Source organism: Chiloscyllium plagiosum, unplaced genomic scaffold (assembly GCF_037043375.1).
Source record: "Chiloscyllium plagiosum isolate Xiang-an unplaced genomic scaffold, Cpla_swu_hap1 HiC_scaffold_8, whole genome shotgun sequence".
NCBI classification, from domain to species: domain Eukaryota; kingdom Metazoa; phylum Chordata; class Chondrichthyes; order Orectolobiformes; family Hemiscylliidae; genus Chiloscyllium; species Chiloscyllium plagiosum.
Window position 1 is genome coordinate 72,012,494 of NW_028270146.1, and position 18,846 is coordinate 72,031,339.

Consider the following 18,846-nt stretch of genomic DNA (forward strand, 5'->3'; position numbering starts at 1 on the left):
TCAGCCACACAAGGTAAGGACAGGAGTCTCCTTCCCAGAAGGACAATCATGAACTGGATGCGTTTTTTCTGACAATCAACAATGGTTTCACAATCGTCATCATCAAAACTCTTTAATCCAGATTTTTATTGAATTCAAATTCCACCAGCTGCCATAGTAGCATGTGAACCAGGGTCCCCATTACATGGCAGACACTATATTAATAGCTTTATGATAATAGCACTATGCTATCACTTCCCTTGCAAAATATGGCACTGGCAGGCACGAAGAGTGGGACTGATTTTTCATCAAACATATGATGGAAAGAAAATGCTCATCTCCACCATCAAGCTTCATACCTTCAGACCTACATGTATATTAAAGCATGTTGCCATACCAACTCTGCCTCAAGGGGCCAATTGGGTGGACAGCAGTGTGAATCTGATCATTAATGACCAATGTTCCTTCTAAGCAGAGTAGCTCAGAGCATCAGTGCACACTGATTGGTACACTGATGAATTTACTTCTGGTTTCAGATATCACGGACGTGTGCGCACAATGGACCTCCTACGTCCACATATCAAAAAAAAAATTAGATAAATCATTGTGCACTAAGATTCATCGTCAAAATATTTATGCTTGAGGGCTCTGTAAGACATTCTCAATGGCTACTTTTTGATTTCAACAGCTCCTTTCTCATTCTCACCAACCTCTCAATGAGATGATGCAATTACATCGAAATTTTGCTCTCTGCATTTGTGCGGAATAGTTTTAGGTTTCCTTCTTTAGAAATATAGGAAAACACAAGTACCAAAAGAGGTTTTACATAAATTTTGAATTTTTAAAATTAAATATACAAATGATTTATTGATTATGATAAATATATCTTCCATACAGTTTTTAAAATCAGATTGTACACACATTGGGATCAACCCCTCTTGCCACATCATGCAAATATCCATTCCTTATTCTAGGACAGTCAAATGACGTTTGCGAAATGACATTGATAATCAGAACCTCCCTCAGTTTGGTCGTAATATTTTTCTTGAATTACTTGATGTTATTGAGGATTTGTTCCCTTGATAGTTCAATAATGAGTGGTTTTGAGACATTTTGTGAGCTTTTAGTTTCAACTAGCTGTGTCGTACCAATATGTATGACTTTAAAACATGACCATGAGCATTTTCTAAAGAACTTCTGTTGAAAATTTGGATACTTGACCACAATTAAATTTAAACTCTTCAAAATACACAAGATTTTGTGCTTTATAGCTGGATGAATATCAATGGCATGTTGAAGATCTCCTACTTTTGAAAACTTTCCAATGGATGCTCTTGATAAAAAATTCGGAAGCAGTCCCTTCACCCCTCAAACACACAGTTAGGCCTTGCCCCAATTGTTGATATTCAGGCCTGCTTTCCTCCCTACTATTTGAGGTCATTTTCCCCCATTTCTTCCTCCACCACCACCACCACAATCACCGCCCCAGTACTCAGGCCCATCCTCTGTGCTCTCCCCACCAACACTGCCTTTCAAAATACAACCTCGTATGGAGTTTTCCCTGTTTGATTCCCCTATAAGTTGCATTTTGGACAACTTCTGAACTTTTGGCCAAATTCCTCCACCTTTCCAAAATATTCTCAGTGGTACTCAGTATCTGGTTGTCTTGTATACTGTTGTATTGATACATAGAAGTTAATTGCAGTCAGTAAACACCTCTCATTTCACATGACAAAGAGCAGTTAGTTTTCTTGATGCCAAATATAAAATTAGATTTCTGTACAATCGTATGTCATTACGTTTTCTTGAGGTTATTTTTTTTTACTCAAAACGTGTTCTGTTTTAGCAGCTGTTTTCAGAAGTCTTGAACTTGCCTACTTGAACAAAAAAAAATTGGAAATGGATCTAAATTCCATAGACCTAAACTTTTCCACTGCTCACACAAGGTGTTGGCAGTCTTTTTATCACCTCCGCAGCAAGTCTTAAGTAGGCCTTGGCCTGGAATATAAACAGAAAAGACCACAAAGGTAAGTTAATTGGTCGTGTTAGAAGTTGTTTTAAGCACAGATGCACATACCTTGTTCAAACAGCAAAAATAAAGTGCAGATTTTACATCATATACAATAATAGTCTTTGCCTTGTAGCCTTACTAAAACTAAATTTCTTTGAAAATATTTGTTAGTTATCAGTTTTCTGCAGAAATACAGAAGACAGACATGTTCTACAAAAACAGGTGTTTTAGTAAATTAAACCCTTATTAATTATTATGCTAATTGCAAAGAAAGTGATAATACTGTATCGGGCATTTTTGTACAGAGGAATAAACTGATACTCTACAGTATATCACTGCTCCTCTGTAAAATCTTAGGAGCATTCATGCTGTCCTAATTTTGCACATGTCTGTCTATCCTTAAGGATAGACATGATTCAACTTTATCCTAAAGACACAGCTGATTTAAATATAGCCTTACATTCATCCATATCTCTGTTCAAGTGAAAATGCTGCATTTTAAGTTATTGTCAGCATTACCATACTACGCCAGAACACATGGAAATATAACTTTTAAGATAAAACATGACTAATTCTGACATGTTTAAAAGGTCTTAAATGCTTTTGCAATAAAAACTTTTAAGTACTTTTAATAATTTTCTTCATTTTCACATCTAATCCTTAATTAGATCATTGTTACAGTAAAAAGTTGCAAGTACCTTTTGGATAAGGATTCTGTTCAAATCAGTGTTAGTCACTTAATTTGGACGACTTGATCATTGGATGAATACTACATTTAATGTTACCTCTCCTTTGTCAGTTCTCTGGAATATTTAGCAACTTTTAAAACTAAATTTTCATTATTTTCCTTTATTCCAGGTTTCACTACGTAATGAAATAATGTTTCAGATATCATTTGCTTTTGGAGCTCATTGATTCACAAAAAGACTTGGCCATTCAGTGGCAAAAGAATATTTAACCATACCTAGTCTTAGAATCCTGTCCCTACCAGATGTAAAAACATTTTCTGAACCTATTTTGATTTGGTCATTAAATGGGAACAAATGTAAATTATTTAAAGCACTTCAACATATCTTGAAAACTGAAAATTAATCCAATAAATTTGGAAAATTATAAGAAAGTGTATAAAGTTCATTGAAAAGGAAAATTCAATCAAGTCTACTCCAAGCAATTGACATGCAATCTTAGGTGCTTTAACTCATGAAGTTCAGAAACACAGGCCATCTGAAGTGATCCAAAATACTGACCTGACTGGTATGAATTAATTTAGCACAACAATTCCACCTGGAGCCTTTCTGGTCTGTGTAGCTCAGTATCATTGCAAGCCAGTGGGAAGCTTAAAAAGATCAAAGCTGTTCCTGTATTTTCTTATAATTTTCCACATTTATTGAATTAGCTTACAGTTTAAGATACATTGAAGTGCATGAAATAATTATAATGTTCTCTCTGAAATTTAGACAAGTAATGTGTTAGAATATGTTAAAGCACAATGCAGTCAACAAAGCATCAAATTATTTGTGGGCATCTCTTTGATCAGAAGTATAAATGAAAAGAAACTATTCTGCCATTAGTTAAAAAACAAAATCAAAATATAATGTACCTCTGAACTGTCTGGATGAGATATAACAATTGGTTGGCCTTTATCAGATGTTTCCCTTATCTTTAAGTGTAATGGAATATCACCTATAAGACAGAAATCAGAGCAGTTTTTCTTGTTTCTGTTGTGGCTTGCCTACAAAAATGAACCTGCAGACATAACATAGTTACACTGCATAGATGCAACAAAAAATATGAACACTACATTTTCACTGTCAATTTCTGTTCAATTTTGATCTCTACCTAGGACATCTAACGCAAGTTTTGCTGCCAACGCCCTTGCTCCATCAGCTCCAAAGATATGACTCTCATATTTGCACTTGGGACACTGGAAGACACTCATGTTTTGTACAATACCGAGAACCTATCAAAAGAAAGAATTGATTGGACAGAAACATTAAAAAATGTATTTCAAGCAAAAAAAAATTGTTTGAAGCACAGTTGTCAGTTTCTATGCATGATTTGACACTAGAAATAGGCATATGCTAATGAACCGTTAACCAATGGTAAAAAGTACACTTTTAATCATGATAATAATAATTTCTCCAAAATTAGAACTTTGTGTACTTGACCACTCAGATTACATAGATCTCTATTCATAGCAAATAGAGATTTCTGTTACACTTCCATGTGGATCTATTGTGTTTTCAATTTCACTTGGAATTAATCAAAATGCTTTGTCACAGTTTTCCAGTTGTGTTCTAGGTAATATCCTTCTTGGGAGAGCCATTTCCTCTAATTAACAATTATTGTTACTGTGAACACCAAATGCTGCAGTTTAAAAATCCATAGTGAATTCAGATTTACATTTTTAAAAAATGTCAGATTCTAAAGACAGGTTACTTCATAGAGAATGCAACCACTGCCAATCAGGATAATAGAAAAACACTATTTTGGGGTCAAGTTCAGCTGGGACCAATGGAATGATGGACTGACATGTTTTTCTGTTGGGTGTTCACCAAGTATGGATAGAAGCCAAGACACTTAATATATTTACAAATGATGTAGATAGATTTTGAGAGACTGAAGATGTTAAGTAGCAAGGAAAGATAGCAGGGGGCAGAAGATCAGCCATCTCAGAGTTCTACAACATCTCACCATTCAGCGAATATATTATTCTTCCTGCCAAAGTAAACAATTTCATATTTTTCCACATTATACATTACATATCTCTTCTTGGTCAGCTCATGTACACTCTTCTAATAGCCTCCTTGCAGCTCTTTCGCAATTTATTTCCTCATCGACACCTTCCATGTAATTTACATATCCATTGCATTTTGCCAACATGAACAACACAATTTATACCTCTGCTTTCTTGTAACCAGCCAAACCTCCATCCATGCCAATATATTACCTTCTACACAATGGGCTTTTATTTTCTATAATTATTTTTGATGTAGCATTAAGTACCTTTTAGAGATGAATAGGTTGACTGCACAATGTCAATACATGCTGCCAAGACATAAATATTGGCTCAAAGTAATCTTTAATACGTTTAATCTCTTACGAGGGAATGCATAATGAATTTAGTACAAAATGTTATACTAGTGATTAAAACAAAAGATTTCACTTACATAAGACTTTTCATGGAGAAAAGGCTAGGAAATGGCACTAAGAACATTGCTTATTCAAATAGAGCTAGGGCAGATACAAGGACCAAATGGCCTCCTCATGTACAGTAACAATTCTCAGGATGAAGTGAGGACTGCAGATGCTGGAGGTCAAAGTCAAAAAGTGTGGTGCTGGAAAAGTACGGTGCTGGGAAAGTACAGCCAGTCAGGCAGCAGGAGAGTTGACGTTTCAAGCATAAGCTCTTCATTAGGAATGGGGGGTGGGAGGTGCAAAGGGGGCTGAGACATAAATGGGAGGGGGTGTGGGGGAAGAAGAAAGATAGCTAGGAATGTGATAACTCAATTTGCATCAGAAAAAAATTTCTTTCTAAAAACATTCAAGATGTAAACAAGTTATTGTTAAACGAGAGAAGATGCAAATTTCTGTGAGCCAACTCTGAATTCTTCAAATTTTTATTACGACAGGAAAACCACAGCATTGTTTGCAGCATGAGCAGATTACAATTTAGTCATATCCACATTTCATTTTAAATCAATACAAACAATATACTATTTATACTTACAGGAACATTAACTTTACGAAACATTTCTGTTGCTCTTTGTGCATCCAACAAAGCAATGTCTTGGGGAGTAGAAACAATAATTGCACCTAAAAGGAAAGTGTCATAAATTCTAATTCCAGTACCATCATTTGAGCTACGAAAGAAGTATTTTTGCAAGCAAAGTCAATGAGTGAAGAACTAAAAAGCATGTATTCCACATTGTGCCAATGAAATATTTTTTAAATTAGCCCTTGCAATTAAACTGAAAATTAAGGTTCATTTTGATTTATATTACTTTAAAAAAGTGCTATGATACTGCACGTCATCTATTTTCTCCCAACCTTTATCTCACTCCCTTCTCCTGCACGTTCTATCTTTTGCACGACTTCCCTTTGCTACATATTCCCTTTTCTTCAATTCCTCCCCACTTTTTGATATGCTTTATCTCCATTTCTACTTCATTTTCTTTACTTCTGCAACTTGTCTTCTCTCAAAAGAGAAGAGATTACAACTTCAAAACGCCATAAGGTGGTGGATTGGGAAGGCATATGACAGGTTGAATTCAACACAGAAAATTAATGAGGTTATAAATTTTAAAATTTAAGCAGTTTTCTTGGAGGTATTTGTACAAAATTCTTAAAAGGCAGAAAAAAAAATGACCCTGGGCTTTATAAATAGAAGTATAGATTACAAAATCCAGAACTTGCAAAGAAAACCCTCGCCTGACCACTGCACAGTGAGAAGGACATGAATAGTTTGGACATGATACAGAAATGATCATTAGATTGGTAACAAGGACAAGATTATATGGATAGACCGGAGAAGATGGGATTATTCTCCTGAGAACACAGTGGCTAAGAGGAGATAATATATTTAAAATCTTGAAGGAGTTAGACGGAGGAAATAGAGAGAAACTATATTTAATGATAGAAAATCTGTTAATTTCAGGATGAAACCTATTTGTTCCTCTGGAAAGATAATGGAAGAAACATCCCAACACTTATTCCCTGAGAAAACCATGTCTGCTAAGACTCCAAAGGCAACTGTGTGCAATTTGACCACATGTACCAAACATTACAGCAGCAGAGTTTGGAACATGCTTCCCCTTGTCTCTCTGGCCTTCAGGAATAATGACAAGAAAGTGAATTTTCTTCTTTTAAAAAAGTGAACCTCTACAGAAGGAAATCCATTTGTTCCCACCCCCCCTGAACAGCTTGTGCATATGTGTGCATAGTACATAAATGCGTGGTGTGATTGTGTGTTTTAGGTTACTTGGAGGGATGAACATACTTACTTCCAAATAACTGAACATTAACCTGTTATTGCATCTTCATTGATTATACTCAGTTGTGATAAATAAATAAATAACTAAATAAATAATTGTATTTATTAAAGAAATTGGATTGATAGATATTTTATTAACACCTGATGCAGAGAAGGTATTTATTTGAACATCTTGGTCACCAGGCAACACATTTTCATTTACGCTATGACCTGGGTGCAAGTGATGCTGAAAGTGTACTCCTCTAGCCACTTCATCACAGTATTGAACTCATTGATCAGAAGGAAAAATGTATGTCAATGACATATTATTCGCCTAAATGGGAGGACAGAGGTGTACATAGCTGGAGATGTGGAGTGATCTCCTCCGTAAATTGTCATCATTTCATATTTTTCTGCCATGTGCAAGACTAATTAATGTACAGGCTAAACCGGATTTCAACAGTTCAATTTTGAAACTACTTTTGTTTCCTTTCGAGGCGACAATCAATCAATCATTATAATGTCAGGACTAGAATAATTTCAAACAAGTAGTATTGATTCTAACAATAAAAGTAATTCATAAAGAATTTTCACACACCCACAGTTCTCAAAATACTTTCTGAAGTGAAATGGCAATCCCACTACAGAGCCAAAAAACAAAATGAAAAGTGCCCATAAACCACAATGGTTTCAGTGGCCCACAACACATTCCAAATGCAATGGAGGATCTTGTTAAAATTTGGCTTCTAAATTAGTTGTGCAGAAAGGCCGAACACCCAAGAAAGAAAATCACACCGGGGGTCAGCTGACAAGATTAAATTAGAAGGTTTGTACAAGGACATTAAACAACTAAAACCTACCTGAAATTGGAATGTTTTGAGAGATGGAAAGTTGCACATCCCCTGTGCCAGGAGGCATGTCTATCACAAGGTAATCTAGTTGACCCCAGTCAACCTACAGAACAGAAAACATTCATAGCAAGGTGAACAGACAACAGAACATAGAGTCCTGTACATGTATCTTCAAATTATAAACTACAAATATTAGTGAAGTCAATAGCAAAGACAAAAAAGGCATACTGGATTAAACAAAAAATTTGTTGCTGAAAGCACGGTGGCACAGTGGTTAGCACTGCTGCCTCACAGCGCCAGGGAGCCGGGTTCAATTCCCGCCTCAGGCGACTGACTGTGTGGAATTTGCACGTTCTCCCAGTGTCTGCGTGGGTTTCCTCCCACAGCCCAAAGATGTGCAGGTCAGGTGAATTGGCCATGCTAAATTGCCCGTAGTGTTAGGTAAGGGGTAAATGTAGGGGTATGGGTGGGTTGCGCTTCGGCGGGGCGGTGTGGACTTGTTGGGCCGAAGGGCCTGTTTCCACACTGTAAGTAATCTAATCTAATCTAATCTTATCTTAATTCAAAAGCAATATTCATAAAAACTTTCTTCTGCTTCAAAAAAAGTCAAAGATTCAAATACTATCAGAGCAGCCATGCCAACAGTTTGTGTTGTGTTAATTTAACCACACTACAAAAATAATCACCCATTTCATGAACAGTCCATGGCTGGTTAAGCATACCAACATGCTATTCTATAACATTGTTAACATTGCAAACTCCTGATATCAGAGTATCAATAAGGTGTTCAGCACAAGGCAACCCTTACAAAATATGGAAAGTAAAGATTAGATGATGACATTACAAAGTGTTTAAAACCAGTCAAAATAACAACAGTTTTGATTTAACTTTTCACTGGAAATATATTCAAATCAGTTATGTGAAAACATATTTAAAAAATACTTGTGGACTGTCATATAAATATAATTTATGTACCAATGATCTGTTCTCCATTAGGATGGTTTTCCTCACCTGTCTCAATAGCCTTTCGATTGCTGACATCACCATGAGACCCCTCCAAACAACTGGTGCTCCTTCCTCTACTAAAAATCCCATTGACATGCTACAAAAAGGATGGGCAAACAACAGGACAGGGTGAAAGATCATTTAATAAGTGTCATCAGATAACATTTTGTTACAGATGTATTTAATTGAAAATTTTCAAAGAAAACTGGGATGCTATTGAATTGAAAATACTTACCAGACAATCCCGAAGTTGACTAAGGGTCTCATCAAGTTGCCTTTGAGAAAAATCATTTTCATATTAAAATTATTATTACAAAATATTTGCAAACAACACCTTAAGTCCCATATTGGCTTCTGTCAAAGCCATTCCACAAATAAAAGAATGTATGCAGGACCTGCTGGAAAATGGGATTAGAATAGTTAGGTGGTTGTTTTTGTCCATGCACACTCGATGTCTGACAGGCCTTTTTTCTGCTCTACAGACCTCTGGCTAAGAACAAGGAAAAGGAGTAGGCAATTCAGCTCCTCAATACAATTATGGCTGATCTAATCTTGGCCTTTAATCCACCTTCCTGACTGCTATTTGTAACACTTCAACCTATTACTAATTAAATGTTTGTCGATCTCCTCAAATTTACTCTATGTCCCAGAATTCACTGCACTCTTGGGTAGTAAATTCCACAAACGTATGATCCTTTGAGAGAAATCATTTCTCATCTACACTTTAAAACTGCTATCCTTCTGCTAAAATTAAGACTTCTCATTCTGGATTGCCTCACAAGAGGAAACCTCCTTTCTTTGTCAATCTGCTTTAACCTCTTGCATATCTCAATTAAATCACCTCTCAATAATTTAAACTGCTCAAACTCTCTTCATAAGACCAATCTCTCACCTGTCGAATCAATTTAGTGAATCTCTTCTGATCTGCCCCCAATGCATCTACATCATTCAAGGGGATCAAAACTGCATGTGAAACTTCAGGTGCAACCTCACTAATAAATTGCATAGTTGTAGCAACACTTGCCTCCTTTTATAATATACTCCTTCTGTCTTCCTTACTACCCGCAGTAATTGCATAAATGGCAGAAAATTATGTCGGAGGACAACCAGAACTCTGCACCGAAGCACTCCAAAGCTTCTCTCCATTTAGATTACGAGGTGCTTTCCTGTTCATCCGAACAAAAAGGAAAATCTCACACATCCACATTGAACTCCATCGACCAACTTTTGGCCCATTCTCCTAACTGATACATATCCATTTATAAAATTCTTATCTCTTCAACGAGACTTACTTTCCCACCTATTGCAGTGCAATCCACAAATTTTGCTATATAATCATCTATCCCTTCATTAAAGTAACTAATGTAGATTGTAAACAATTCAGTTCCTGAGGACTGAAACTTGGGCACCCCACTAATTACATCTTGCCAACTAGAAAAAAAAACATTTCTATCGAATCTGCCTTCTGTTGTTTTACCGAACCTTTATCCAAGCTAATACATTACGCCTAACCTCATGTAATCTTACTTGTATGCTAATCTTTTGTGCAGCATCTTATGAAATCCCTTCCAGAAGGGTCCCATTATCCACTTTGTTTCTTACACCTTTGAACAACTCTGGCAAATTAGTCAAACACTATTTACCCTTCACAAAACCATGCTGACTCTGTAGAATGCAAGTACATTGGCAGCCTGTTAATATTGCAATACTTTAATGCCACCCTATAGTAGTTATATTCTATTACAGAAAAACAAATGAAGTGGGATGGGGCAGGAAAAGATATGATTCCATGTTGAAAATATTATTTATGAGAAGTATCTTAAGTAAATAGAGGAATTCATAACAGAAATGTTGACAGGAAATGGATCCACCACAAGCTAATTTTCATGAATTAAAATTTTAGTTTGGAGAACTAAAACAAGTTACAATAGCTGCAGAGATACTCAACATTTGAGGCCATGTGACCATTTTTCTGCGCATCTCATTTAAAATGGCTTTTATGGATGTAAGTAACCTAATGGGTTCAGCAAGCACATGACAAACTGGAACCGTAAAGTAATAGGGGATATACAATTGTTTCAGGGCCTGATATTGTTTACCAAACTGTGGCCCACAGACACTTCAGTTCATACATTTTGTTTTTGTTTTGTGTGATGGTAATGGTGGGTGGTGGGAGAGAAGAGGAAGAAATGATGGCATTGAACATGGAGTGTAAAAACAGAAGCATTGCAGAGTGGGCTGGCTGGCGGTCACAGATCGAGGAGACTGAGCAAGGAGTATTGGACAGCTGCAAAAAGATCACCAGGTATCCCCTTAATTACTAAGACAGGTGGTGATCATGCAATGAGTTCAAATAGGGAAGTGTTTTTTTGAAAAAATGTATTTAAACTTGAAAGGATGTCAAATTGGAAACATTTACTTGATATGGATGATGTGACATGGCTGATATTTATATAGAAGGAATTAAAGTCATTTATTTTAAGTTTGGTTTTCTAGTTTGTGTGTTAGTAACCAGTGAGTTTTCAGTGTGCTAAAGGTAGGAATTAACTCTTTTGATTTCTTTAGCCATGAGACAGTACTTTTAAAAAGAGTTTTTGAGGCCCAGTTTTGAAGTGAATGGGTTTGTGTACACCACTAATTAATTTATATATATTTACAACGTTTAACAACACAAGGTAAGTCATGGGCCCTGAAGGTTTGTTAGAGATTTCTGGGATTTTTTTTAAAGCTTAAGAGAAACACCCCTGGAGGGATGAGAGAGGGAGAGTTATGGTTTTTCTCTCTTACTTTTGGAGTTTTGGGGAGCTCCTTTGATGGGGTGGCTCTACAGACCAGTGTTTCTGAGAAGGGATGATCATATAGTGAACTCGATTATCTTTGACTGAAGAGTTAGAATTAGTCCCAGATCTCCCTAAAGAGGTTACTTAAAGCTGAGTACATTGAAGCTGGAGGAAGAAGCTGTTTGTTGCTCCAGTCTAAAAGCTAAAGTCATAAGTGATTTAAACCTACCAAACTGTTAAATAGAGGGACTTTTGTGCGAGCATTGTATGAGTAGTATTTCTGGTATTGTGCGAGAGGTGCGTGTTTGCATTCTATGCAAAAGACATATCATTTCTTTTCAATTTATGAAGGAGTGCTTGGAATTAATGGAATTATACGTTAACTGCATGCTTGAAAATCTTTGAATTTTTATTAAAAGTTGATGGTTTGGGATATTATATTTCATCTTCATTTCTTCCGTTAATAGACATCTGTTTTATTGCTAAAACAAAATCTGCAGCATTGCATCCTTCAGAGGGAGGCTACATATATATACAGGTTGCAGTCTAAGCTGTGTTTCTAGTCATTCAAACACCCATGACATAATTTGTCTTACTTATTGATAACCCAGAATTGGAGAAAATTAGCCACTGTTCTGAAAAGGCAATCCAGCATGATGGACAGCGAAACGCAACTCAAACAGTTATGAGTCTTGTACTCTCTTGCAAGTCTCTAACTGATGCATTTGGGTTGTTATATTGGAATTGCTATGGCTGATATTATATTGCAGAGGCTAAATGTTGTTTGTTTCAATACCGTATACTTAGAATACAAAAGAAGTTTCATTCATCAATCTGGTACTGGCAACATTTATTTCTCATTCTTGGTTGCCTTGAATCCTTGCAGATGTCATCTTAAACTGCTACAATCTGCATGGTGAAAATACTCCCAGTGTTGTTCAGGAATTTTGGCAGATTGATTGTTTGAATTTGGAGGTGGCAGAGTTAAAAAGAACACAGCAGAAACAGTAGGCGCTTGCATCACAGGGAGGTGGGGTATCAAACAAGTAGCCTAATTTAACTTAGAGGTGGTATTGAGCGTCAGTATTGCTTGAGCTGCACTCACCCAATGTAGATAGTATTCCTTCACACTCTTGATATACACCTGATAATGATATTGGATTTGGGAAGTCAGGATGAATCACTTGTCACAGAGTTAGATTAGATTACCTACAGTATGGAAACAGGCCATTCGGCCCAACAAGTCCACGCCGACCCTGCGAAGAATAACCCACTCAGACCGATTTCCCTCTGACTAATGCCCTAACACTATGGGCAATTTAGCATGGCCAATTCACGTAACCTGCACATCTTTGGTGTGTGGGAGGAAACCAGAGCACCCAGAGGAAACCCACGCAGATATGGGGAGAATGTCTGTGTGGAGTTTGCATAGTCACCAGAGGCTGGAATCGAACCAGAGGCCATGGTGCCGAGAGACAGCAGTGCTAACCACTGTGCCACCATGCTGCCCCAAGTTAGAGCTGTCACTGATTTTTAAAAATTATTTTAGATTTATTCTTATATTAATTTTGGTTTGGAACTATGACCTGTGGATTGTAATCTAAAGGTGACTTTAAGACTATGTGTAACAGCTTGTGTCAAAATGAAAGCAGACCAAAGAAGCTTTTGTTTATTCGTAAGGCCAAACCTTCTTTGCAGGTTGATTCCTGATCAAAGGTTCTGCACATGCTTCATCACGAGGGAAGAGCATTATGGGTTTAAACAGATAGCAGAAGTTGGTTATTAATGAAGTCAGTATCTAGGAATATGTCCCAGCAAGTCTGGAAAAGACTTTAAGGAGAAAGTGAGGTCTGCAGATGCTGGAGATCAAAGTTGAAACTTTATTGCTGGAACAGCACAGCAGGTCAGGCAGCATCCAGGGAACAGGAGATTCGACGTTTCGGGCACAGGCCCTTCTTCAGGAATGAGCAGAGAGTGTTCAGCAGGAGAAGATAAAAGGTAGGGAGGAGGGACTTGGAGGAGGGGAGTTGGAAATGTGATAGGTGGAAAGAGGTCAAGGTGAGGGTGATAGGTCGGAGTAGGGTGGAGGCGGAGAGGTCAAGAAGAAGACTGCAGGTCAGGAAGGCGGTGCCGGGCTGGAAGGATCCGGCTGAGACAAGGTGGGGGGAGGGGGGATGAAGAAACTGGTGAAGTCCAAGTTCATCCCCTGCGGTTGGAGGGTTCCCAGTCGGAAGATAAGACGCTCCTCCTCCGACAGTCGGGTTGTTGTGGTTTGGCGGTGGATGAGTCCAATGACCTGCATATCCTCGGTGGAGTGGGAGGGGGAGTTGAAATGCTGTGCCACAGGTTGGTTGGGTTGGTTCGTCCGGGTGGCCCAGAGGTGCTCCCTGAATCGCTCCGCAAGTAGGCGGCCTGTCTCCCCAATATAGAGGAGGCCACACCGGCTGCAGCGGATGCAGTAGATGATGTGGGTAGAGGTGCAGGTGAATCTGTGGCGGATATGGAAGTTTCCCTTGGGGCCTTGGAGAGAAGTGAGGGGGGAGGTGTGGGCGCAAGTGTTGCACCTCCTGCGGTTGCAAGGGAAGGTGCCGGGAGTGGTGGTTGGGTCGGTGGGGGGTGTGGATCTGACAAGGGAGTCGCGGAGGGAGTGGTCTCTACGGAAAGCTGATAGGGGAGGGGAGGGAAATATATCCTTGGTGCTGGGGTCTGTTTGGAGGTGGCGGAAGTGACGGCGGATGATGCGCTGTACATGGAGATTGGTGGGGTGGTAGGTGAGGACCAGTGGGGTTCTGTCCTGGTGGCGGTTGGAGGGGCGGGGCTCAAGGGCGGAGGAGCGGGAAGTGGAGGAGATGCGGTGGAGGGCACCGTCGACCACGTCGGGGGGGAAATTGCGGTCCTTGAAGAAGGAGGCCATCTGTGTTGTACGTATTTTGAACTGGTCCTCCTGGGAGCCTCGACACGGTCCTGTCCCCATTAGTCCCTCGACACGGTCCTGTCCCCATTAGTCCCTCGACACGGTCCTGTCCCCATTAGTCCTCATCTCGGCATACCTCGACACGGTCCTGTCCCCATTAGTCCTCATCTCGGCATACCTCGACACGGTCCTGTCCCCATTAGTCCAAGAACTCCCCACCTACGTTCGTGACACCACCCACGCCCTCCACCTCCTCCAGGATTTCCGCTTCCCCGGTCCCCAACGCCTCATCTTCACCATGGACATCCAGTCCCTGTACACCTCCATCCCCCATCACGAAGGACTCAAAGCACTCCGCTTCTTCCTTTCCCGCCGTACCACCCAGTACCCTTCCACCGACACCCTCCTTCGACTGACCGAACTGGTCCTCACCCTGAACAACTTTTCTTTCCAATCCTCCCACTTTCTCCAAACAAAAGGAGTAGCCATGGGCACCCGCATGGGCCCCAGCTATGCCTGCCTCTTCGTAGGGTATGTGGAACAATCCATCTTCCGCAACTACACTGGCCCCACCCCCCATCTTTTTCTTCGCTACATTGATGACTGTATCGGCGCTACCTCGTGCTCCCACGAGGAGGTTGAACAGTTCATCCACTACACCAACACCTTCCACCCCGACCTCAAATTCACCTGGACAGTCTCGGACTCCTCCCTCCCCTTCCTAGACCTTTCTGTTTCTATCTCAGGCGACCGAATCAACACGGACATCTACTACAAACCTACCGACTCCCACAGCTACCTGGACTACACCTCCTCCCATCCTGCCCCCTGTAAAAACGCCATCCCATTCTCCCAATTACTTCGTCTCCGCCGCATCTGCTCCCAGGAGGACCAGTTCAAAATACGTACAACACAGATGGCCTCCTTCTTCAAGGACCGCAATTTCCCCCCCGACGTGGTCGACGGTGCCCTCCACCGCATCTCCTCCACTTCCCGCTCCTCCGCCCTTGAGCCCCGCCCCTCCAACCGCCACCAGGACAGAACCCCACTGGTCCTCACCTACCACCCCACCAATCTCCATGTACAGCGCATCATCCGCCGTCACTTCCGCCACCTCCAAACAGACCCCAGCACCAAGGATATATTTCCCTCCCCTCCCCTATCAGCTTTCCGTAGAGACCACTCCCTCCGCGACTCCCTTGTCAGATCCACACCCCCCACCGACCCAACCACCACTCCCGGCACCTTCCCTTGCAACCGCAGGAGGTGCAACACTTGCGCCCACACCTCCCCCCTCACTTCTCTCCAAGGCCCCAAGGGAAACTTCCATATCCGCCACAGATTCACCTGCACCTCCACCCACATCATCTACTGCATCCGCTGCAGCCGGTGTGGCCTCCTCTATATTGGGGAGACAGGCCGCCTACTTGCGGAGCGATTCAGGGAGCACCTCTGGGCCACCCGGACGAACCAACCCAACCAACCTGTGGCACAGCATTTCAACTCCCCCTCCCACTCCACCGAGGATATGCAGGTCATTGGACTCATCCACCGCCAAACCACAACAACCCGACTGTCGGAGGAGGAGCGTCTTATCTTCCGACTGGGAACCCTCCAACCGCAGGGGATGAACTTGGACTTCACCAGTTTCTTCATCCCCCCTCCCCCCACCTTGTCTCAGCCGGATCCTTCCAGCCCGGCACCGCCTTCCTGACCTGCAGTCTTCTTCTTGACCTCTCCGCCTCCACCCTACTCCGACCTATCACCCTCACCTTGACCTCTTTCCACCTATCACATTTCCAACTCCCCTCCTCCAAGTCCCTCCTCCCTACCTTTTATCTTCTCCTGCTGAACACTCTCTGCTCATTCCTGAAGAAGGGCCTGTGCCCGAAACGTCGAATCTCCTGTTCCCTGGATGCTGCTTGACCTGCTGTGCTGTTCCAGCAATAAAGTTTCAACTGGAAAAGACTTTATGCTCAAACAGGTGGCAGATATTGAATGGTAACTGGGAACTTGTGGAGGAGATGGTCAGTCAGGGAGTGGTCAGAGAATTGGGATGTTGATGCTAAAGTGTGAAGATTTGAAAGCTCCCTGCCTAACCTCCCATTAGCAGGTCTTGGAAGCTCAAAGAATAGAAAACGAAGTTATTACTGCCTTTATGTGAAGGAGTGAAAAGGTGATCCTGATTGCCAACTTCAGATAAATAAACAAGAAAACTTCATTTATGCATGTAGAATAGCATAGCATGAAAAACACTTAGGTAATCTGGCCAATTGTTGTTTTCTTTCATTCATCCCTTAACTGTGTTTGTTTGTCTTTTGTGTGACTGGCACCAAAAACAAAGGTTTTTGGTTTTATAAAACAGACCAATTAGATTATTTTATTGTCTAATTTTACTCTGTTGAAGTTACTTTATTGTTAATAAATTGCTAAGTCTTTCGTTTAAAATACAAACTAAAGCCTGGAATCGATTTTTTGCAGAGTCTGAGACTGGTCATTCATAGGAGCCATTGTGTCAATTTTGTGGGTCTTTGAAGATTTTAATTATGTATCAAATACATAAGTTGAAAGGCTGATTTGATTCACCTGTCTGTTTCCATGTCATAACAATTGAATACCCAGTTCCTAACCTGCATATGTAGGCACAATCTATGTAGCTGATCCAATAAAGTTTAATGCAACAGTTACATTGGTGACATTATTATCCTTGAACTGTGCAGTCCCGGCAGTGCTTGAGCACTGCTAAATAAATGCCACTGGTCAGCACTACACTCCATACCTTCCATCACGTGGCTGCAGAAGGTACTGACAGGGTAGTGATTAATGGAATTGGATTTGTGCACAAAGGTAATGATCCAATAATAATACAAAGGTGGGTGACACCTTTGTCATCACAAAACGGAACAAAATTAGAACAAACATACGATACCATCAACAATATCCTGACCAGCATAAAATTCACAAAAGAGAAGAATGACAACAGACTCCCATTCCTAGACATGAATTTGAACGTACAGTTAACAGACCTTCAAACCAGCATCTACATAAAAACAAACAGAGACCAAATACTTAATTTAAGAAGCAATCATCCCACAAGCAGAAGTGCATCAAGATGTTATTTCAACAAGCTACATCACACTGTAGCATCTAAAAATTACAAACAACAGAAGAAAAATACAAGCTGCCGATTCCTCAGAAACAAATCCAAACAAGCAGACACAACGCACCCAAAAGCTATCACCACATTACCTACAAAGGCATATCAGAAACGACTTCCAGACTACTCAGACCCCTTAGCATCACGGTAATCCACAAACTTAAACAGCAACTAATGAACCCAAAGGATCCATTAGATACTACCAGCAAAACTAATGCTATTTACAAAATACTGTGAGAACTGCAAAAAACACTACATCGGACAGCCAAGCAGGAAACTTGCCACCAGGATGCATGAACATCAAACTAGCCACCAAAAGACAAGACCCACTATCACTAGTTTCCATACATACTGACGAAGGACACCACTTTGATTGGGATAACACACACAAGAATTCCTAGTGGCATGGAATTCTATCCAAACTCCATCAATAAACACATAGACTTCCACCCCATCTACCTTCCCTTGAACAAAAGTGGAAATAACATCACCCACCTTTAGAAACCAAGACCAATAAATAGAGGGGCGGGACAGTGTGTTGCTGGAAAAGCACAGCAGGTCAGGCAGCATTGGAGGACTTGATGTTTCGGGCAAAAGCCCTTCATCAGGAATGGGACAGGGAGCCTCTGGGGTAGAGAGATAAATGGGAGAGGGTTGGGGAGAAGGTAGCTCAGAGTGGAATAGGTGGATGGAGGTCGGGGTAAAGGCGATAGGTCGGAGAGGAGGGTGGAGCGGATAGGTGGGAAGGAAGATTGACAGGTGGGACAGGTCACAAGGGTGGTGCTAAGCTGGAAGGTTGGAACTGGGGTAAGGGAAGGGAGGAGAAAAAAAAAAATGAGGAAACTAGTGAAGTCCACATTGATGCCGTGGGTAGAAGGGTCCTGAGGCAGAAGATAAGGCGTTCTTTCTCCAGGAGTTGGATGGTGAGGGAGTGGCGATGGAGGAGGGCAACAACTTGCATGTCCTCGGCAGAGTGGGACAGGGAGTTGAAATGTATGGCCAGGGGGCAGTGGGGTTGATTGGTGCGGGAGTCCCAGAGATGTTCTCTAAAACGGTCTGCGAGAAGGCGTCTCGTCTCCCCAGTGCAGGTCGAGACTGTGTTGCTAGAAAAGCACAGCAGGTCAGGCAGCATCAGAAGAGGAGAATCGACGTTTCGGGCCGGAGCCCTTCATCAGGA

At 40.8% G+C, this 18,846-nt stretch overlaps 1 protein-coding gene across 2 annotated transcripts in view; it reads right to left on the reverse strand.

Moving 5' to 3' along the window:
• Positions 1–810: 810 nt before the first annotated feature.
• Positions 811–18,846, reverse strand: part of nubpl (nucleotide binding protein-like) — a 34,067-nt gene continuing 16,031 nt past the window's right edge. For both annotated transcript variants that reach the window (XM_043697901.2, XM_043697899.2), the window contains 7 exons: positions 9,054–9,093; positions 8,825–8,915; positions 7,823–7,916; positions 5,721–5,806; positions 3,830–3,950; positions 3,591–3,673; positions 811–1,977 (listed from right to left, as the gene is read on the reverse strand). In XM_043697901.2, the coding sequence (XP_043553836.2) occupies positions 1,900–1,977; positions 3,591–3,673; positions 3,830–3,950; positions 5,721–5,806; positions 7,823–7,916; positions 8,825–8,915; positions 9,054–9,093 (593 nt within the window). In that variant the 3' untranslated portion in view covers positions 811–1,899. The remainder of the gene's footprint in view (positions 1,978–3,590; positions 3,674–3,829; positions 3,951–5,720; positions 5,807–7,822; positions 7,917–8,824; positions 8,916–9,053; positions 9,094–18,846) is intronic.